Genomic DNA, 23,634 nt, shown 5'->3' with positions numbered 1-23,634 from the left:
TAAAAACCAAGGATGAAGTTACTATAGAGACTTTTTATGGAAATAAACAACAGCAGTTGCTTCAAAGAATTATAAAAAAATCAATTAAAGTAGTTTGATTTTTGGGGCTTATGGAGCTTTGGGGAAACAGTTTGATAGTCATTTTATGATCTAAATACGGATTTAAATTACTCTGTATATTTCAGTGTTCCACTATTTATTGGTATACTTCGAGTATTTAGTAAAACAACCTATGAGAACTTGTCCCAGTGTGTTCATCTCTGACAGATTCGTAAACTCTAGCGCAGCTTCAACGATCAGCTGAGCACTCCACCATTAGCATACGATGCACGCAGCTGTTGAGACGGGCGTTGTGATTGGCTCGTGGACTACGGAAGCCCCTGCCCTCTGAGCACCATGTAAACAAACACACACTGGGCATGCGTCACTGGAATAATGGAGGACTGTCTTTTCTGCCCGGACTGATGATGGCTGTATTTCTACTCTACTACCCCTGATCTGAGAAAAACAACTTGTTGGCATTTCAGCGTATGTAAGTTAACTGTTGACACTTTGGAATCAGGTCGTTTGTTGGAGAGTAGGAGTAACTGTAAGTTTGTGCACAAGAAACTGACGGTCAGCAACAAGCCGTGTTTGCTATTTGGTTAGCTGAGAGCGGAGGCAGCTGTCAGATCGGAGTCCGCTATACACTTAGCGGTTCTGCTTTCACTACATTATCACTCAGTTTGACAAGGCGACTCGCATTACCTATGAATGTTAATTACTTGCTGTTTACTCTTAAACATGACGGCAGTTTCTGTTTCTGTTGACTATAATTTTCATTTCTGACACGGGGAAGAAGCTATGTTTTTCAGTTAGCATGTTAGCTAGCGGACTAGCTAAATATTTTTACGAAGAGCAGCGCTGTTAGTGGGCCACGGTGTGTGACAGACGTGGTACTCCACCAATGACAGACTCCGGATCATGACTCAAGCAATGGTATCCAATCAGAGGCGGACCTGCAAATCTTGAGGGCTTTGCTGGTAAACTACCAAAAGTTAAAGTTTAGAGTAGCCTCCTGTGTCTTAAAAGCTCGAGCATCTTCTCGGTTGGTTAATCGGACAAGAGGAGATCATGCATTAACAGAGGAATGTCGTGCACAACACACACTAATGTAGCCAAATTGGCTGCAATGTGCGCTCCACAGCGTGTTTAGTAGCATAGTAGCATCGGTGCGGAACTATCAAAAAAGGCGGAATATTTTGTAAAATGACAAAGTTATAGTCGGATGTTATGTGGTTTATTTTTAAGAATAGGGGTTTCCCAAATCTGGAAAGGCTTTCTATAGTCTGCATGTGCATGTACGTCAGCCAATCAAAAACAAAAAATGCTTTAATGCTTTTTTTTTAAGGCATTAATGCTTTTACTGTTTTATGAAATAAGATTTCAATAACTTTGTGGTGCAACAACGAAGTATAGTCCCTTAACTTTCTCCTTAACTGCTTCATAGCAGAGAGTGATGGCACAGAACTCATGCAGACTGTAATGCAGATATTGCTTTAAAGTAAACAGACACTGTCAGATTGATTACCTTCATGTTTTCGTGATCATGTGCATGTTTTCCAGTAATCAGAGCTAAGGTCAAAGTAACAATCCCAAGATGACCACAGACACACCAGCCCAAAGCGTAGTCTCCAAGATAATGACGTTCACCCCCTCCAAAGAGGAGTTCAAGGACTTCAGCAGGTACATCGCCTATATGGAGTCACAAGGAGCACACAAAGCAGGAATGGCAAAAGTAAGTAGAGTCTGTTGAGTTTTGTCAGGTTGTTGACTTATTGATGAAATTTCCTGATGCACACTGAAAATACAGTTAGTTTAACACATTATCTATACTGCAAAGAACAGAGGTAGTGTAAGAGACAGGTAGTCAGGAAAGTGAACAGTAACACCAGGGTACTACATGCAACACTGCCTCGTCCTGAAGTGAGAAGCGAGAGTATGATTTTTAGAGTAACAGTAAGGAAGTTCCAGGTTATATTATCTGCACCTGAATGAGTGTCATTCAATTCTTTTGCTGCACAGCTGTGGATGAGCCAATTACTATAAGGTACTACTACTAGCCAGTACAAGTGAGAATTTAGTGCTCCGTTCTGAAAGGATAACTTCATTTTTTTTAACCTTATGTATTTCCCCTGGGGCAGCACAGTGGTGGAATTTTTTGCGTTGGCACCTCACAGCTAGAAAGTCCCTGGTTAGAAAACCTGGCTGTGGCTGTGGCCTTTCTGTGATGAGTTTGCATGTTCTCCTCGTGCTTGTGTTGGGTTTTCCTTCCACAGTCCAAAGACATGCATGTTAGGTTAATCTGTGACTCTAAATTGCTTATATCTGTGAGTGTTGGTGTGAATGATTGTTCGTCTGAGTGTGTCTCTCTGTCTTAGCCCTGATATAGACTGGAGACCTGTTCAGCACCTGTTCAGGTGGACCTCCCCTCTTGCCCAATGACAGCTAGGATAGACCCCCGCTACCCTAAACAGGATAAGCCATTACAGATGATTGATGTTTTTCCGCTAAAAGTGTGTATGGTGACTCTATAACTAGTAATATTTTTCATACCACTACCTCTATTGTAGAGATTTGGGAAAATGAGAATTAATTTTAAACAGCAGATTTGGGGCTAAATGGTTAAACTCTAGAAGTGCAGAGGATAAGTGTGATTTCATTCAAATCGTTTGTTATGCTTATCTCTGAGTCAGGACGAAAGTAAATGCAAATCATTAGCTTTCAGAGTTAGCAATTAGAGCTGGTAACTACATAGGAAAAAAACATCTTGTCAGCTGAACTCATTGCTCAGTTACTTACCTAAGTTGTCTTATTAAATGATCAGTAGTCTGCTATTCTAAGATGCTGTTCTCTAAAGCAGTTTTGTTTTATTGTGTTTCTCTTCTCTTCCTGCAGGTTATTCCACCTAAAGGCTGGAAACCTCGACAGACATATGATAATATTGATGACCTAGTGATTCCTGCTCCCATTCAGCAGGTGGTGACTGGTCAGTCAGGACTTTTCACGCAGTACAACATTCAGAAGAAACCAATGACTGTCCATGAGTTTCGCAAAACGTCCAACCTGGACAAGTCAGTAATCCTGGTCAGATTCTAAGCAACACTAAACAAGATGTCTTTGTGTATTTCAGATAGGTTTTACAAAATGTCTCAAAAAATGTCCCACTCTAGGTTCTGCAGTCCTCGTCATGCAGATATTGATGAGCTGGAAAGGAAGTTCTGGAAGAACCTGACCTTTAACCCCCCACTTTATGGAGCTGATGTCAGTGGAACGTTGTATGATACAGTGAGTGCTAGCAAGGATACGGTGGTTAACCTCACAAAATCTATGTGTAAATCTTTTTTGCATCATTGTTTTTTCACGCTGTGCTGAACGTTTTTGCTGCAGGATGTGACTGAATGGAACATCGGCCATCTCAAAACCATTCTGGACACTGTGGAGAACGACAGCGGAATCAAAATTAAAGGAGTCAACACACCATACCTCTATTTTGGAATGTGGAAGAACGCCTTTGCGTGGCATACAGAGGACATGGATCTGTACAGCATCAACTACCTGCACTTTGGAGAGCCCAAGTCCTGGTACTGTCACTGCTGCACCTCCACACCCTGCTGGACTGATTCTGCTTCACAGCTTCGCCTTCCTTCACTTTAGCAGCTTAAAGGATAACTCATTTTCTAAATTTACACTTATTTTCAACAATCTCCATACAGACACTCAAACGATCAAATGAAGAAAGAGTCGGAGGTGTAGTAGTTTATTTAGATTTATTTATGTACAGCACAGATGAACAAGTCAATCCAGGCTTCAAGTTAACACTAAATGTGAGTAGAGACAATTCATTGCTTGTTTATGTGTCTGTATGAAGATTGATGAAAATACAATTAATTAAGAAAATGTCAAAATATTTTAAAGCTACAACCATCCTAAGTTACAACTGCATACAGAGAATCGTGGCCTGAATTTCACTGTGGCGTTGCTGCAACTGAGCATAATTTCAATGATTCTCATAAAAAGTAAATTCCCGCACGTAATTACAGCAAATAATGCCAACACACTTCTTTACTTCTCTCTCTCGTGGCTGTTCGTTCATTTCCTGTAAATGTCTCACATAGTCAGATTTTAGTAAAGTGAACATGTCAAAGCGTGCAGCAAGTGTACATCAACCAATAAAACCACAGGAATCTAAAAAGAGTAGCACAAGCGGACAGTGTCACTAATGCCACTGTCGGCTTTATTCCTCAGCGTCGTCAGACAGGACACGGAAAAAATTTCTCTAGCAAGTAGTTCGGTCTAATTTCATTGCATTGCCTTTTGAGTGTAATGTAGAGAGGATTTGTCTACTTTCTCATCCAAAGATAAGAAGACAAACATTATCGCCTGTTTTAATAATTCTGTTTATTTTGCAACAGACATACATCATGGCTTTTATCACAGTTCCACTGATGCACAGTGTTCAATTCAATTCAACTTTATTTATATAGCGCCAGTTCACAACAAAGTCATCTCAAGGCACTTTACAGAATAAAGTCAAGACTATAAAGATGTATAGAGAGAACCCAACAATTCCCCCTTGAGAAAGCCATAGGCAACAGTGGAGAGGAAAAACTCCGTTTAACGGAAGAAACCTCCAGCAGAACCAGGCTCAGGGTGGACGGCCATCTGCCTCGACCGGTTGGGGTGAGTGGAAAGTGGAGAGAGAAAAGAACAGAGCAACAAAAAGCAACAACAAAACATCGGGCAGGTTGATAGGACCAGTAGCTGCACGCTGGAAGACACACAGCTTCAAAGCCGGGGGACACCTGCAGAAAGGGACAGAGAGAGGGGGACAGAGAGTTCAGTCACTCCTAACGATGAAACTGACAAACAAATCAGGTGTTCAATCCTTAGCTAATGTTAATTCACTGACCTAAACTGATTACAGGACAAAATTAAATGTGGTGTTAATGTTTGTGCTCTCTCTGCACTGAGCTACTGTCTGTGGCAGTCTGCAGTTTGGATGCAAATTTCTGCCTATAGACTCTTGAGTTTATTACAGGAATGACTCAATTCATACATAAGGTAACCTAAATGACATGGGATAAGGGTCCCTTAAGTTGGCAGATGAAATGCTGTCTGAGGTAAGAATAGGACTACTGGAGGTAAGACCAGTAGTTAGGCATAGTGCATTAGCATCTATCCATTTTCTTATCAACTTATCCTGTTCAGCCTCACAGGCGGCCGGACCCTATCTCAGCTTTCATCGCGAGTGTTATACTGGAAATGTCTCCAGTATAGACTCAGGGCCAACGCAGAGAGACATACACAGACAGACAAAGTCACATTCACACCTACAGTCAAATGAGTCACAAGTTAACCTAACATGCATGTCTTTTGAGTGTGGGAGGAAATTGGAGTACCTAGAGGAAACCCACGCAAACATCGGGAGAACATGCAAACTCAACCCTGAAAGGTTAGAAGCCTTATTAATATCAGCCTCACTCAGACTAGCACTTTTGCCAGGTTGTTCAATCAGTTGGAGCCTTTAACAGCACCTCTGTTAAATTTTAGTCAGCTGTGTGCTATATATCAACTTAAAAATCTTTGAAAAGAGTTTGATATTTTAGCTTTAAATGAGATTTACAAAATCCTGCCATTTAAGTTCAGTTGTTGCTGGATGAGACAATTTAGTAAGAAATGAACAGTGTTACAGGTTTCAGATTGACTGACCAGTTTGTGGCCGATAAGACAGGTAAACTATCTAAATTTATATTTTTGTGTCACTGATAATTTGGTGGGTAAAGTGTTGTTGACCAGTTGTTGCTCCTATTAATATTCCCTGACTGAATCGACGTTTCCCCAGTGATTTGTAGACAAGAACCTTCAAAAACAAAGTTCTGAAAGTTTTGAAAGTTTAAGAAAAATCTTAAGTGAAATCGCCTTTAAAATATTCAGACCCATTGCTTTGGCTTTTATTTGTTGCCAGCTGCATCGTATTTGCTTTCAAAATCACTGAGATGTGTAGAACCTTTCCAGTGTGTGCAAACATCATATTTGATATATTTGCTCCTCAGGTATGTTGTTCCACCAGAGCATGGGAAAAGGCTGGAAAGACTTGCGAAAGGTATGTACAGTAATGGGTTCATGCAGAACTCCAATGTGTGATAACAACAACTCGTTTTGTTTGTCTTAAATCCACCATGGTAAGACATAAGTCACACTGTTGTTTCTTGGATTTTAAGCAGTGAATGTCTGAGGTTTCTTGAGTTCGTGATGCTTATGATTTTAAAGAGAAACACGAAGAAGAAGAGGAGGAAGGTGTGTTCGTAGGCAGAGAGAGAAGAGGAAAGCTCGGCTTAGAGACAGTGGCACTGAAGAAAAGACAGGAGGCAGAGCTGGAGGTAGCAGAGCTTAAGATGTTGAGGTTCTCTTTGGGAGTGACGAGGATGGACAGGATCAGGAATGAGGACATCAGAGGGACAGCTCATGTTAGATGTGTTGGAGATAAAGTCAGAGAGGACAGATTGAGGTGGTTTGGACATGTTCAGAGGAGAAACTGTGAATATATCGGTAGAAGGATGCTGAGGTTGGAGCTGCCAGGCAGGAGGTCTAGAGGAAGACCAAAGAGGAGATTTATGGATGTAGTGAGAGAGGACATGAAGTTAGAGGATGCAGAGGACAGAGTTAGATGGAGGCACATGATTCGCTGTGGCGACACCTGAAAGGGAACAAGTAAAAGGAAAAGAAGACTGGACTGCTGTCAGTAAACCTCTGTACTGTGTGGAAAGCACCTCAGAGACCACTTTTCCAATTATGCCAATTATGTGCACTAACAGTTTGAATAAAGATACACAAAGACAACCAGAGATGATCATGTTCCCTGTTGTTGTGGATTATTATTTTCAAATTTACAGGTTTCTTTCCTGGGAATGCTCAGAGCTGTGAGGCCTTTCTGCGCCACAAGATGACTTTAATTTCACCCTCAATCCTAAAAAAGTTTAGCGTGCCATTTGAAAAGGTAGGCATTTCACTTAATTTGTGCTCAACAAACGGGGAAGAACATGAACTTAACGATCGAATTCTGTGTTGTGGGTTTTAAATTTGTTTGTTTGTTTGGTCAGGTCACTCAGGAGGCAGGGCAGTTCATTGTGACATTCCCATATGCCTATCACGCTGGTTTCAACCATGGCTTCAACTGTGCTGAGTCCACCAACTTTGCTACCCAGCGCTGGATTGATTATGGCAAACAGGCAACACTGGTAATTAAGAATTACAGTTAAAGTGTAGCGACATTCGTAAACTAGTAAAGTCTGACTTCACCTGGACTCTGCGGAACTCCACCCTCGCTTGCAGAGAGCAGACAGAGGGGAGACATTGGCATCAACAAAACTATATGTCCAGGTCCCTTTATCTCACTCACTGCTCAATTCAAGTGCCAGTGTGTTCGCACATGTTGTTTCTCTTACATGTGTGAAACACTGAGCTGCTGAGCACTGCCAAACTACCTCTGTTCAAACTGAGGCTGAACATTTAATATGCGTTTCCCTCCCAGTGTTCGTGCCGTCAGGACATGGTGAAGATCTCCATGGATGTGTTTGTGCGGAAGTTTCAGCCTGGCCGTTATAAGTTATGGAAGGCAGGAAAAGACCGTGCTCCCATCGACCACGCCAAACCCACACCAGAGGCTACCGAGTTTCTGAAAGAGGACAAAATGGAACCTTTAAAAGAGAGTCTACAAGAAGCTAAATGTGAGGAGCCCACCGCTCTGGACCAGCAGGACAAAAGGTCTGTTAACACAACTTTATAAGATTCAGTGCTTATTCTACTGTTCATGTGAAATGATTAGAACTCATTAATATCTTAGTTCTTATGAAATAGTAAATACCAAACTTTTCCGCAGTGCAAGCTCTGCATCCTGTTTTTAAAGTATGACCCATAATAAATAAGATACAGAATAAAACAGATTTTTGATAAGCACTAAGTTATTACAAACATAAATGAAATGGAGGTTCTAGAATTCAATCTAAAGTTGTAAGTGGAAAAAAGTAATTATTTAGCTCATCAGTAATGTTTTGTCCAGTTTAAATATTTATAGAGTTAATTTACCTGTTTGCTAAGTGAAGTGGTTACTTCACTTCAGAAGCAGCACTAAGTGACTCCATCACTGCTCATGTGATGTGTGTTTCTGTGCTCACTCTAACTGCCCTCAGGTCAGTAATGCTGTGCCTGTCGTGTAATTATGCTTTGCAGTGAAACTCTTTATTTCAGTTCACTCTAAAATGGGTCTGATACTATAAAAGAGAGATTTTTGGGGTTAATGCCTCAGAACCCAGCTGTTAGTGAATAGAACCAGCATAGAACCAGAAGGTAATGCATATGTGAATCTGTGGATAGTTTATCCATTAATAGGGAAACTAGATAAGAGTTTGCCTACACATGAGGCATAGACGGCTCCTGTCCACAATAAGATACAGTTTGGAGCATTATTTTAAAAAAAGTTACATAATGTATCTTTACGTGTTTCTAACATATGGTGACTATTCTTCTCCACCACTGCTAGTAACACCTCCTGTGTGTGTACTGAATAAAAGCATTTTTATTTAGCTTTGAGTGCTAATGAACATGTCTTCACTCATGTCTCCCATGCAGCAGTCCAAAGCCTCAGACTGTGACAAAGCATCAGCTTGAAGCTGCTGAAGACGTCAAACCTGAGCTGACCCTGCAGGAGACAGATGAGGTGGAGCTAAAGAAGGCCAAGCTGTCGCCCAAGGGGTCTCCAACCAAAGTGTCTGTCAAGACAGGTAAAGCTTTTGCACACTTGATACAAACCCTTGTTTTACGTGCTGGGTTTTACATTTAGTTAAGGGCTTAAATTCAGCCAATCGGTAGTAAAAAATCTTTAAAATGAAACATATCTTTTTCTGCTCAGTCATAGTGGGGAAAAATATATTATCACAGCATATAGTTACGCAACAACTAGAAAATGTAATATTCAAATCTACAAGCCCCATTTCCAGAGAAGTTGGGACACTTGTAAAATGTAGATAAAAACAGAATGTGGTGATTTGCAAATCATGTGAAATCTACTTTTGATTTTAAAATGTACAAAGCCAATGTTGAAAATGAGAAACATGATTATTTTCAGCCAAATAAGTGCATTTTGAATTTGATGACAGCAACAAAAGACTGAATGACATTTTTATTTGGGTTCGTAAAATTAAAACTAAGATAAAATGTTGCTGTTTGTGCCATTAACTAACAACCAGCAACAGTTTGAGACACACGAGTGGCATCAGTAGTCTCAGTAATGTTTACATCTCTGTAATATTCTTCAGACACTGGGAGAGTCAAGCCTAAGAAGGAAAAAGACACCAAGTCACAGTCTAAATCTCAGTCCAGAAACGGCAGTAAAAAAACTTCAAACCGACGAAGTCCATCCAAAAAAGAGAAGAACGGCTTGTGGGCTGCTGACGCCTGTCCTCCCGAGCCTGTTGAAAGTCCAGTGGTAGCTCTGTGCTCTGAGGAGCCAATTGGCAATGAGGAGCCTCCGATGGCCAGTAGCTGCAGTCCGGCACAGAAACAGTTTCAAAGGACGCTGAGCCCTGCAGATGTCCTGCACGTCCACAGCTACGCCAAAGGAGACTACGGAGAGCCAGAAGTCCCAACTAAGGAGGAGAAGAGGAGTGATAGTAGTGACAACGAGACAGAGAAAGACAACAGGCTGGTTAGCAAAGCAGTGAGTAGATACTGATGTTAGACACACACACAGTTGCAAACACTTTACATGTATTGGTTCGTGATAGACTTGTCTTACTTTTATACCAGCCCCAGTCAGCTGTGCACAATATAGAAAGCACAAGCTGTATTGGTTGCGTTTCAGTTATACTGTCTCTGCTGCACTTACACATAAAAGAGCAACGTACAAAAACATATTTGGTGTAATGAATATTCACTCTGATGGATCATTTGTGTGGTACGAGCATTAGGCCTGTGAGCATGCAGAAGGGCTAAACTGGCAGTGTGTCCGACACAAAAGCTGATGCTAACTGTAGGTGTTCTGTCCAGCAGCTGGCAGATGATGTGATTTCAGATGCAGAGCCAGAGAGTGATCTTGGGCAGCTACCTGGCCATCATCCACTGATAAAGGATGGCATGAGTGATGAAGGTTGGTCACATTATGATTTTTTTCATGTTCAATATATAATATTTATGACAATTTCCATACAGGAACAAAAATGAGCAATGAATTATCTCTACTCACGGGGAACTGGTCAGTCTCAAACCTGGATGAGTTTATTCTTCTGTGCGGTTGACCTTAAAATCACATTAGCCAGATAAACCACTTATTTAGCACCACCTGCCTGTTTGTGCTTCAGAGACTCCAGAGGAGGCTCCCCCTGTAGAGGAGGGGGGTCTAGAAGGGGAGAGCTGGGCTAAACCTCTGGCTCACCTGTGGCAGAGCAGACCTCCCAACCTGAAAAAAGAGAGGGAGTACAACCAGCGCATGGGCTCCAAACCTCCGTACTGCTCCGTCTGCACACTGTTCCACATGTACCAGCAGGTAACATGCACCTGAGCAGACTCACCAGCCTGCAGCACTCTTATATGAAGCTGTGCTGACTTATACATCACATGATGCAGAAACCAGCAGGTGGTATGGAACATAAAGAACATAAAGCCCTATAGGCACATTAATCATATTGGGCTGTATACATAATATAAACTTTACACTGATATAAACTGATGAGGACCATGTGATGTGGTTCTAATGTTACAGTTTTTGTGTTCAAGAATATAATGTAAAATATGTAATACTGATTTTGAAGATTGCAAAATCAGTATTACATATTTTACATTATATTCTGGTATTTCACTACACAAATGGCTAATTCAAAAGTAATTTCTGATTAGTTTGTGCACACAATAATTTTTTGTCCACGACGTCTGTTGATATCCTCAGTAGATTCAGGCCAGAGGACCAGTAAGTTGTTAAAGATAACAAAGTTGTTGACGTGGAAATGCAGCTCTTAGTATTCAGAACAGGGTGTGACTTGTTGCTCAGGGTTGTAAGCTTCATGTTTGTGTGTGCTGTGACTGCTGTCAGACTGAATGTGCGAACAGTGTAGACGATCCTGTCATGGTGGCCGGTGGGCGGATGAGAACCAAACCTCTGATTCCAGAGACGTGTTTTACCACCACCACAGAGGAGGACTCTGAGCGGGAGGAGCAGTCTGTTACACCTCATCTGGAGGAAGATGGTACCAGCCTCCTCATCAGCTGCTCTCATTGCAGCGTCCGGGTCCACACCAGTCAGTACACACACACACACACACACACACACACACACACACACACACACAAGAATATGTGATTAACCTTGTTTACCTTATTGACATTACTGTCATCTTTATCACAGCAATCTCCAACACATCACTTAACACTGCACTGAGTAAACACTGTCTGTAGGTGGCAGCACACGCTAACAGATTGTCCTTGTGTCTAATAGTCTTTGTGTTTGTATAATCCAGGTTGTTACGGTGTGGATCCAACCAGCATGAGCAAGGAGTGGAAATGTGCACGCTGCAAAGCCAATGCCATGACTGAGGTCAGTGAACACTGCAGGAGAGATTTACTCAACATGAAGGATGTTGTAAGCTGTTCATGTTGGAACATGTAGAATCATGGCCAGGTGACCCACTGATGGACTAGGGAGGGTGTGAAATACAGTCATTTTTCACAATGTGTACTGCAGAAATATAATGAACAAACTTGAGGTAACAGGATTGTAATCTTCTTCTTCTTATTATTATTATTATTATTATTTCTGTGCTCCATAGGTTTTTGGCACTTGTCTTGACATGTGTGCAGCTTTTAATTATCTTATTCTTATACTTAAAATATTTAGCTTTTTCAGCTTCAGCTTCAGCTTCATCTTCAGCTGTCCTATTTCAGCTTTAACTAGTCGCGCATACTTCAGCCTGAAAAGAACATTCGAACTTTCAGTAAATTGCAAGATGTTCAGCTGTCAACCTTGTATTCTGCTTTTTAATAACTTTTATAGTTTTTGAATAATCACAGTTTAGTTTAATGTACTTTTGGTGAATTTTCTACTTCTCCATTAGTGTGTATTGCAGAATGTTACCCAGCTAGAGTTGGTAGCTTAATCAGGTCATGTGATCAGCCCTCAGAGCTGACTCCAAGTACCTGACAGATTTTCTCCCACATGATACAGAGTGGAGACACACACACACACACACACACACAAGCCTTTTTGATCAAATTACTTATTTGTGAAGTTTACCTACAGTGGACACACACACACACAACCACACACAGAAAGGAAACACACCTTTAAAATAAAAGCCTTTTTTAAACTTTTTTCAAATTCAGCTTTTTTCAGCTTATTAAATTCAGAGCATATGGAAGGAGTTAAAAAGCATAGAGTAATGCTGCACTAAACACGTACACTGCTATATGTGGGCCTACATGGAAATGACCCTTAACCTGAGCTATAGATCTTTGTTAATTGACTGCATTGTACCTGCATGATGAGGGCATCAAGAATGGAGATTGGCTGCTTGTGATTTCCCCCTTCTTGTTTCTGATGCTAGTGTCCTTTTTTTGAAGACTCTGAACTCTGAGGATGTAACCAATGGCCACTGAAATTAGCTGTCATAAGCAGAACTCTCAAAATCCAAACCGTAACATGACATATGGAAAGACTCCTGTAACTCATGAACAAACAGTAATTGAATTTCCCTGCTTGGAACTGTTCTTACTACAACCTTGTGCAGCTCATCATAGAGGACGTGGTTTGAACAGTAGTTTTAGAGAAATAAGTTCTGTCCTCCAACTCTTCTCAGACTCAGCTCTGTAACAGACGCTACCATTGTAACAGGATAACTCACAGCAAGTCCTTAATGATGCAGCTGCTGCTGCTCATAATGTTGCTGCTTGGCAGAGAACAATGAATGGAATAAACATGATGGTACACGATACGTTTTAGATGTAGTTTGTGTACTGCTGTTGTACCTTCAGTACAGACCTAAAACACATGTACTAAAGTTTGAACATGTAGACATTTGCTTCTTTCAGGTTTCCATCTGCTCTTCTGTAGCTGTAGACCTTAATGTTGATAATAGCTGCAGGTTGAATTTATGACTTCTTGCTGGAAGAATAAAAAAAGATTTCTCTTTTTTTCTCTCTTTTTTTTTAAAAAAAATAGAATTGCTGCTTGTGTTCACTGAGAGGTGGAGCTTTGCAAAAAGCCAACAACAACAAGTAAGTTGTCATCTGAGAAATGGGCGAAGGAATAGAAAAGTACATCAGCACAAGGTTGTTTGTTGATAACATGAAATACCACAGTATCACAACTTGCTGTGGATGGTTTGATGTTATCCTCCTTGCGGATGACAGGCGCACCACAAACCCCAAATCAAAACACCAGGTGGTTCACAGTGACATAGTTACAGACAAAGAACATGAGTAGAGGCTATTCATTGTTGGTTTTAGTGTCTGTATGGAGATTGTTGACAATATGATTCATTTAGAAAAGGAACAATGTTTTGGTGTCGCTTCTCTGTGGACACAGCAGACAGCAGTGCTGTTAACTCCAGGTTAATATTGACTCCAGTTTATTATCCTATATGCACATATATCCTATATACACTCTATCAAATGCCTTCTCTGCATCCATAGAGAAGAGGCATTCTGCCCTATACTTACTGGAGCTCAATGTCGACCATTAAATTACAGGTTGATCCACGATACCAAACCAAAAACTAATCTAGTGATTTAGAAATGGGTAGAACAGGCAGCTTATAGGTGATGACGCCAGTAAAGTAGTAGTTACCTGTTTTGGGTGTGTGTGTGTGTGTATTGCAGGTGGGTACATGTGCTGTGTGCAGTAGCTGTGCTTGAAGCACGCTTTGTCAACATCACTGAAAGAAGTCCTGTGGATTTAAGTGGAATCCCCCTGCAGAGATTTAAACTGGTGAGTAAAACAAACAGTCAAACTTTATGGTTGGGCAAGTTTATCCATCACAAATTCACTGTGGTGCATGTCGAAGTGTCCATGAGCAAGTTGCATAGCAGCCATGTGATTGTGAGTATGAATGGCTGAATGAGAAGCTCTGAGTACCAATAGGTAGAAAGCACTATATATGTGCAGACCATTTACCATTTATTTACCATTATGATGTTCATGGCTGCTTCTTGTCTGGATAGACATTTTTTCAAATTGAGAAGAAAGACTGCCATTCACATCATGGATGGTGATTCCGAGTCAAAAGATACACTGTAACTCTGTTAGCATTGCAGCACTGCTGCTCTAACACACCAGCCGAGGGGTTAAAAGAGGTGCACATCATGATCAGGGGCAGTACGGCTGAATCTCTGTGTCTTACAGGGACACAGATTCCTCATGGAATTAATGTTCATTACTGACAGTTGAGCCAACTTGTGTCATTTCCCATTATAAACAGTGAGTGCAGCAAGTGTTGCTGGCTGAATGTTTTATACCCTGACATTTGATCGTGATAAATATCATGGGGGGGGGTTAACGCATTTTGCTGACCTCAGTCTCTCTGAGGTCTCTCTGAGTCTCTGAACTCAGAGTCACTCTCTGTTGTCCCGAAGTTATTTTACACATTCAGAGACTCCATTTTACCCTCCCCTCCGCAGCTGAACAGGTTTTAACCAGTTTATTTTAGCAAACGCTGATTATTCAAAATACTCCTGGACCGGCGCACATACAGTTCTCCACTTCAGCTAGTGACACCTCTCATGACAACGTGCCTACTATGTCCCTGGTATTCATACGTGAGATTGGCCCAAATCTACTGCACTTTATGTAGCTGGTGTCCTGTGTTTTCACCTCTGACAGAAATGTTACTACTGTAAGAAGCGAATGAAAAAGGCGTCAGGCTGCTGCGTGCAGTGCTCTCATGGCCGTTGTCCCACAGCCTACCACCCCACCTGTGCACAGGCTGCTGGAGTGCTCATGCAGCCGGATGAATGGCCCTTTGTGGTCCATGTTACCTGCTGTCGACACAAAGGACCCACTCAGATTGAGGTAAGGAGCCGCTGAAGATCTGATGACCACTCCCGTTTAATATATCTCCAGTTGCCCAGGTTTCCAGTCAACATTAGTCAGTGATGAAACTGTGATTTCCTATGACTCCTCTGACAGCGCAATAAAGCCGCCATGCATGAGCTGACGGTGGGACAGAAGGTGATTTGCAAACACAAGAATGGCCGCTACTATCAGTGTGATGTGGTGCAGCTGTCTAACGAGACATTCTATGAAGTCAACTTTGATGACGGTTCCTTCAGCGACAATCTGTTCCCTGAAGACATTGTGGTAGGTTTGTGGTGCATTGTGTTTTAGAAGCCGACCATGTAAATTTCACTGCTTTCTGGTCAATTTTGAGCATGGAATAGAATTCTATTATCTATAATAGAATCTATAATAGATTCTATTTATAAAATAGAATAGAAGCTTTATTCTCATCTTTGCAATGAAAATCACTATCTGCATTGAACCCATCGCCCTATGGCATAGCTGGCATCCACAGGAAGGGGCCAGGGGAGCTAGCTGTTGTCTTGCGCCTTCTCACAGACTTTTGAAATGTCATCAGTCAAAGCCCAAGTGCTGTTCCAATTCCAAATTCACATCTAACCAAGTATAAGTCAAATACCCACAAGTGTTCTCCCTTTGCCCGTTTTATCGAGGACGCTTGTGAACTGACTTGTCTGCACTTACGGTAGCCAGATATCCCAGAATGCCTTGCATGCCAACCAGGAGTCTTGGCAGAGCGTTTAGGTTTAGCCAGATTGTTACAAGTTTGTATAGTGGCCACCTACCGACCATATGGTCGAAGGTTCAAGCCCCGCTCTTCCCGACCGCATGTCGAAGTGTCCCTGGGCAAGACACTGATCCCCCAACAGCCCATCCCCGACCGCGCGGCTACGGTCGTCACCCTGTTAGAAAGTTGGGAGGGATTGGCATCCAGCCTACAAACTCCGAACATCCGGACAAATGATCCGCTGTGGGGACCCTGAACTCATGGGATAACCCCAAAGAACCAAAAAAAATTGGATACTACAAATTACCTTGGATTCACACAAATCATTATAGAAATACAGATGTGTATATGAAGAAGTTCAGTGTATAATTGTTGTTTTCAGTACTGTATGCAGGCCTATATACAGCCTACAAAGGTTATTATTTATCACTAGTTGGTTTTGTCTTTTCTGAAAAAGTTAGTTGAGGATAATGAATCATAACACTTGAGGTTATTTTCTCACCATACATCAACCAATGTGTAGTTGTGTTTAAGTGTAATGATCAGGACTCAGCTAAGCTGCTGATGCTGCTCCCAAAATTGTAAATTATCTTCCTATTCTCCAAGCCTGGATTTCAAGTTCAAACTTGCCAAGTCCAAAGTCTCAAGCCCAACACACCTGGTGCGTGGGCTGTGATTTGATCCCTCAGACTTCTGCGTTCCAGTTTTATTTGCTCTAGCCATTAAACCACAAGGCACTATAATGTTTGTTTAGTGGGTTTTTTTTATAGATGGATAGACAGATAGGACATATCTATATGTAGGACAAGAAGTGATGTCACCTTTTTTATAGCTAGGCTTTTGAATGAGTGTTGAAGAAACTTTAGGAAAAACATTTATTCATGAAAATAATCAGACTTTAATAGTTATAGTTTTATGTCCAGAGAGCTCCTCAATATCATGAAGGTTAGTTTGAATAAGAGCAACTATTTCACGTTCATTGTGTCTACTAATCATGTTCATTGTCACACTACACACACGAGAGGATGTTTGTGTTGAGTTTTCTCAGAACTCCCCGTTGTGTGATTTGTCTGATAGAGCCGGGACTGTGCTCAGCTTGGACCCCCACCCCAGGGTGAAGTAGTTCAGGTGCGATGGACAGATGGCCTGGTGTATGGTGCCAAATTTGTGGCAGCTCATGTCATCCAGATGTACCTGGTAAGAATGTTTAGTGTCAGGTTGCTGACATATTACAGCCAGGAATCAAGCCATCAACCCTGCAGTTGGTGGACGACTGCTCAACCTCCTGATCCACAGTCACCCGTAAATTATCAGTGGTGCAGCCAATTTCTTAAAAACTCACACATTTTTGAAATCAAGATTATGTGAGTGCAGTGTGGATGTTTATGGACTTTAGTAGAAATAGATCTGTATCTGGACGGTCTAGTCAATCAGTATCCATTATAATTTAATATAATTTTATATTTATAGAAACTGCTTTATATAAATAATGAATCAGGTTACTTTATAGAGGATATTTTTCACGATGACCTAAAACAGTCCTAATTAAGAGAATAATTCATTTGTTTTGTTGTCACAAAATAAATCAATAAAAGGTAAAAATGTCCAGGGACCCATCCCTCTTTTTGAGAATACTGGGCTTTGGAATCAGCCCTTTCTTCTTTTTCCACACACACCATAGCCCGTGTTAATTTAGGGCATGTCGATGGGAACATGTTGTATCTTGTACCAGTGAGACAATGAAGCCTTTTTAGGTCACAGAACATTCTCAACAATACAGTGTTCATTTTACAGTTTAAATGATCAATGCAGACTGTGCTAAGTGAAGGATAACCTAGTTTCTAGCCCTGATAATGCCTCAGTGTGTTTAAAGTGCTTGGTTAACAGGTCAGCAGTGTCAGTGATTGTGAAACAATACTTTGATTGAAACAGGAAATTGAGAAATAATCTGTATAAATTGCAAACCCCCTGTGTTAACTGGTATTAAAATAAAAAATAAAGCCATTTATTTGAAAAATAGATTAGCTGATAAAACTGAGAAATATGATTTTTAAAGAATATACTTGTTCCTTTCGCATTTAATACCAGACATCTCAAAATGTTCATTTTATTTGATTTACGTTATCCACAGATTCCAGAGAAAGCTCTTTTTTTTTTTGAAGGTCTCAGCTTAGCAATAATCTTTTTCGATAGTCAGTGAACTGCAAGTCTGTTGTCGTTAAAACTCACCAAAATTGTCACAAGACCACGTTTTCACCTGCTGAATTTGAGCAGGTCATACTGACATTACTAGATTTCAATAATACACAGAAAAACCTAAGAGGTGTTCATACATTATTTGATGTCTGTCTGTACTTTAGGAAGCTCTTTAAAAACCTAACAGTTTAGCTTTATTTGTGTCCCGACTGCCCGGTGTTTGCTACATTTGTGCAATATAGGTGGAATTTGAGGACGGGTCACAGCTAACAGCCAAGAGAGATGATGTCTACACTCTGGATGAGGAACTCCCTAAGAGAGTCAAGTCCAGATTGGTAAGTTCACTTAATCCAAACCCCATTTTCAGACAAGTTGGGACTTTTTCTAAACTTGTAAAATCTGTTATTTGGTAATTAGCTTGAGCCTTTATTTATTTCACCAAAGTACAAAAAAAAAGATTTTCAGTGTTTTCTAGGATCCAGAATTCCATAAGTCCATTAGTTGACTGAGATTCTAAAGTTTTTAGAGCAAACCAAACTGCACATATATAGCAATTCTTCCTATAAGGAATTATAAATAAAGGAATCATAAATTCATCCATCCATTATGTAGAACACCTCCCAGCTCTGCACTTGCTCCCCAGAATAATAAATGTAGTTTCCATTCTTTAGCAATAACAATTGCTTACAGAAATCCATATTACAACATGTACTGGTGGGTAAATAATGAGAAGTGCTGAAACGTGTGGTTGAGTGGTAGAGAAACAAGATTTAACAATAACCCAGATGGGAATTGCAGAGAATTTAGTTTCAGCTCTGAAGTCTATGGCCACCCTGAGGGACTAACTGTCCCAGAACATTGGTACTGTAAATATCGTGTTGTCTGCCACTCTGCCTTGATATGAGTATGAAAACATGCCACAAGTGTGCACGGATGAGCTGCAGCTCACTGCAGATGGTGACAGGAAGAGAGAGCTGAGAGCTGAGATTTTAGAAGCTCATATGTTCAATGCAACGCTTGTTTATTCACTCACACATTGTTTTCTAATGCTTGAAGTAAAATGATCAAAAGAAAACTCTACATTGATGTAAACAAATATGTGTGTGTTACTTGTCTCATTATTCAGACAAATCCTGAATAATATTTAAATAGGTCACAATTCAAATCTTGCATCATATGCAGCTGTATGTTCATTGATATTTAAATCTGCAAAGATAGGCTCCTCTCACTCTGTTGCAAATTACTATGTTATCTGGTGGCAATGAGGTGGAAATGAATTTTCTTCGTGCAAGATGTTTATGAAAAAAATCTTATAGGCAACCAAATGTTGCATATGTGTGAAGGTTCCACTGACATAGAGGCATATTTTGGGATTAAAAAGAGAAGTATGTGGCCTTCAAGACACTGGCTGTGTCCGAAATCACCCCCATTCATTACATAGCCCTGTTGAGTGAACTACTTGGTATATTTTATTTAGGGAATATGGAATGAGTGAGTAGAGGGTGGTTTCAGACACCATCCTTTCTCAGGAAGTCAGTGGATGCTTCAGCAGGACAGTGTCAGGCCTCAGGCATCACCTGCTACAACACCATGGCAAGCAAATAAATGACAGATTTTAAAATTTCTTGCCCTCTAAAAAAAAAAGTCCCAATTTTTCTGGAAATGGGTTTTTATAGATTCTCTTTAATCCTGTGTGCTGATTTATCAAAGAATGAATTCTAACACTTGTAAAAACCAGTGCGAGACAGTGAAAGATGCACTTGTGTTTGTCTCTCTAGTCAAAAGCATCAGACATGAGGTTTGACGGCATCTTTGAGGAGAAGGAGATCATCCAGGAGTCAAAGAGACAGAGAGTGATCAACTCGCGTTACCGGGGGGACTACATAGAGCCTGTGATTTACAGAGCCATCATGGAGTAAACCCTCTCCCCCCGTCTGTTCAGCCACACACCAGCAGCACTGACAGACTGAACTGTGCTCACTGTACCTTAACTTAGCAGCTAGCCACTGAGAGTGTAGCTCCACAGGACTTCCTTCAGGACCCGCTTTGGACTGTTCTCCATTTTTTTTTTACTTGTCATCCATTTTCGTCCAAGAGAATTCTGTTTGCTTTGTTTGTTTGACTGTAATCATGGAAACTGCAGTATTTTCTATTTTGCTTTTTCCGCAGGACTGTACACACAGTGCAGCAGTATGTAACAGTAGGAAGCAATATCAAATTGGCACTTGTTCAATAAAGTAGTTTCTTTACAGTAAGGCACCAACAAAAAGACACAGCAGGCCCTCTTCAGTTATCTGAAGGGAACTGCTCTTGACTTTAAGGGTTTACTTAAGTTTAAAGGATAAAATCACTGTCACATTATTTCCTTCATGCTGCCATCAGTGCCTATGATACAAAGCCCGACAGGTATCGAAGGTCAAATATTTTCATTCTTTTGTAACCTTGCTTTTTTTTTTGTCTTTGGAAGACTATCCTTACATTTCTGAATTAATTCTGTCAAAGAAGAAGTGAAACTGTCCCTTTAAGATCATGTCGCCTCCACATTCTGTAATAACAAAAAAAATATTTTAAAGGTCACACAAGGTAAACATCTGTTTTCAACTTGCACATTGTTTCCAGTTTGGGGAGTACATGTAAATGAATGATAATAAAAGTCCCTCTGTCTCCCCTGTAATAAAATAACCTTCCCGACTACATGATCTGGAGGAGTTTTTCAGTTCTGATGATATTATCTGGTTGCTCTTATTACAGAGGTAAAATTCCACAGATTGTGGGCCAGAAAAGAGATATTTGAATACAGCAGAGCTAGCATCATTCTAATCATATACTCCTCAAACTACAATCCTCAGAAGCAAGTTGAAAACCAAGAACTCTGTCTTTACTTTATTGTTTTCACTGTTTATGGTTTGTTTCTTACTTAGTATGAGACATGAAACTGAAAAAAGTGACAGTCCTCTCATTGGAAACATTAGTCAAAATTGATATTCTCAAAATTGATATAAAGTCAAAATTGATATAGGGGCACTTCAGCTATATCTATAGTGTGGTACACAATCTCTAACTAAACACGTTTGCGGATGTCAAGGGCTGATACAGCCGCATTTGACATCCAATCCTGGCCCAACACCCATTGGCAGATTTTTGCTTAATTCCGTTTGCTATAAGATGTCAGGCTGAACTGACTAAGCCCAAACTCTGTTGCCCTTTCCACTGGACCACTCTACTATGATCCCACTCTCAGAACTTTTGAAATGACCCTAACCCAACACGATCTCCTTGTGTAAACTTATAGTAAATGTCCTGTGTCCACCACAAAAGGTGCTGAACTGGTCAGGCAGAGCTCCAGGTCAGAGTTCTCAGTTCTGAGGTTACTTGATGAGAAGCATTTTGGCTTTACCATCCTGTAGAATCACTTAAATGAAACGTACGTTTTTACGTACAGGCGTTGATAAAGCCAGTGACAGGGTCTACTGGGTACAGGTTTAAATTGGAAACAAAATTGCACTGGTATCAGCCATTAAAGGAATACTTCACCCAAAAAGTCTGTATCAGCTGGATACTAGCCTCTGACAGCCTGAAGGATGCACAGACCCTTTGTACTTGTGATCCTTCATCTGTACCAAGCATGGCAGCCGTTTCTGAAAGCAATGAAGTTACTGATTGATCATTGCTATTGCCATACTTGGTATGATTTTCTATACTAGTGCAGCTACAGAGCCTCAGTATCTGTTCTGATACAGACCAGTTCGCTTTTTGATACCTTACTTTGAAACTTTTTAATAGATTTTTACATTTTGAAGACTTTTGCAGTTTTGTGTCATTTTTTTTGGACAAAACAATTGTTTTCTAGAGTACAGAACCGTAGCAATTAAAACATGGCTAAATGACATCATTTAAGATTGTGACTAATGAGACAGAAGCTGAAGACAAAGAGGAAGGTACTGCTTTTAGTCTGACTGAATGAGTGTGGAATTTTTAAAAGATGTTTATGTGTAACAGAAGTCTTATTTCAAAAATCCTTCCAGCTTATTAAAGTTCAACATGGTCTTTTAGATGAGATTGTGTTCCGCAAACATTTAAATGTTGAAAAAGATAAAGTGAGCCGATATCGATAATTTAAAAAGTAAATTCAGGTTGGATATGCAGCTCTAAGACCGGAACACAGCAAACGTGACACAGGAACTTTTTCAAGGTTTTTACTGTTTTTAATATTGCTTCATTATTGTTGGAAGAACTTCTGTACAACATGTGTGTATTACAAATTTGTTCATTCTCTCGTTCATTCTCCCAGCGTTCCAGATGACATGGCGTAACAGCTAGATACAAAATGATAGTATATGGATGAAGTATTTCTTTAAGTGGGAGCGATGCCAAATAACGATGCTTTTTTTTAACTGTAACCTGAAGTAGCTTTCATTTTTAAACTAGTTTTTAACAGCCTATTTATTACAATGCTTGGGTCATGTTCGCATCACAGACATGAGTCTGCAGTACTATTGCAGAGGTTGTGGTTGATGAAGTTTTTTTTTTTTTTTTTTCTGTGATATATGGACACATTTTAAAGAATATGCTCAGATTTTTTATGCGCTTAGTCTCCCCACTTTCTTTCTCATTCTTCTACTGAAAGTTGTGCTTTGCACTTTTATTTAAGTCCAGTTTGTGAGGACATTTGAATAAATTGTGTGCTGCCATTGCTTATTTGTTTTTTTAAAAAATCGGTTTTAGAATGTTAACTGTACATTTATACAATGTCTTACAGATTGTGTGCCCCTCCCTCTAGGCCAAGCTCGTTGATCACATTGCACTAGTTACTGGGACATGGTGGCCTTCACATGTCATCTTCTTCCTGTGAACCTATTCTTGTTGTGGTGTGGGACTGCAGACAGAGGAACTCTAGTTTTGTAGTTAGTTGTTGCCTGTTCACCCTGCTTTCATCAGTCCAGTGGAGAATAAATTTATTTTATTCATAAAGTATCAACAAAGTTTTACATGGGGGGGGGGGGGGGGATTTTCTATTCTATTTTATTGCATTTTGTAAAACATATTCTATGTGTATTTTCACAGATGCCTGTGAAGTGTAAATGTCATGTAGTCTATTTTAAGATGTTACCTGTTGACCCACAGATGATATGTCTGTTCTTGTTGTCTCCTCATGAAGAGAAATAACTCAACTTCTAGATTATCATTTAAGCATTTTGTAAAATTAATTTGTTTCAGTAAAGAAATTTGCTTTAGTGCGAGCTTCAGTGTCTTTATTTCACATTTTCTGACTTTTATTTGTATTATATTGTACTTTTTTACCCTCATATTATTCACTTCATAAAGTTTTTAGAACTAGTATTAAGTCTGTGGCAACAATTGATCAACATGCACATGTAATTGTGAATTGGGGGGGAAGTATCCCTTTTAATAATTAATGGCAGAACATAAGTGGTGACAGGAATAGAAAATGACTTAGAAGTAACAAACATTGTAACTTGTAACTGAACTTTGGTAGATGTGCTGAATCAAGTTTCAAACATTTGCAAGGGGAGGGCTGCTGGCTTACTGGGCTGTGACTATACAGGGTCAAAAGTCATCACATCTCAACCGTAGCCACCTTCTTAGTTTC

At 40.3% G+C, this 23,634-nt stretch overlaps 1 protein-coding gene across 2 annotated transcripts; it reads left to right on the top strand.

Annotated features, from left to right (window-relative positions):
- Positions 1–388: 388 nt before the first annotated feature.
- On the top strand, positions 389–23,258 carry kdm4aa (lysine (K)-specific demethylase 4A, genome duplicate a). Of its 2 annotated transcripts, XM_067513492.1 has the most exons (22): positions 389–532; positions 1,606–1,777; positions 2,938–3,113; positions 3,213–3,327; positions 3,430–3,623; positions 6,096–6,145; positions 6,936–7,039; positions 7,143–7,280; positions 7,574–7,806; positions 8,671–8,822; positions 9,357–9,757; positions 10,087–10,186; positions 10,398–10,582; positions 11,126–11,330; positions 11,550–11,626; positions 13,247–13,302; positions 13,906–14,014; positions 14,906–15,094; positions 15,212–15,382; positions 16,905–17,024; positions 18,266–18,358; positions 19,802–23,258. In XM_067513492.1, exons 2-22 carry the CDS (start codon positions 1,640–1,642, stop codon positions 19,940–19,942), a joined length of 3,147 nt encoding a protein of 1,048 aa, XP_067369593.1. In that variant the 5' UTR covers positions 389–532; positions 1,606–1,639; the 3' UTR covers positions 19,943–23,258. The 2 variants fall into 2 exon arrangements, with proteins under 2 accessions (XP_067369593.1, XP_067369594.1); XM_067513493.1 differs by lacking the exons at positions 14,906–15,094; positions 15,212–15,382.
- Positions 23,259–23,634: the final 376 nt, after the last annotated feature.

This window comes from Channa argus, chromosome 8 (genome assembly GCF_033026475.1).
Source record: "Channa argus isolate prfri chromosome 8, Channa argus male v1.0, whole genome shotgun sequence".
Taxonomy (NCBI): domain Eukaryota; kingdom Metazoa; phylum Chordata; class Actinopteri; order Anabantiformes; family Channidae; genus Channa; species Channa argus.
This window is presented reverse-complemented; position numbering and strand designations above follow the sequence as displayed.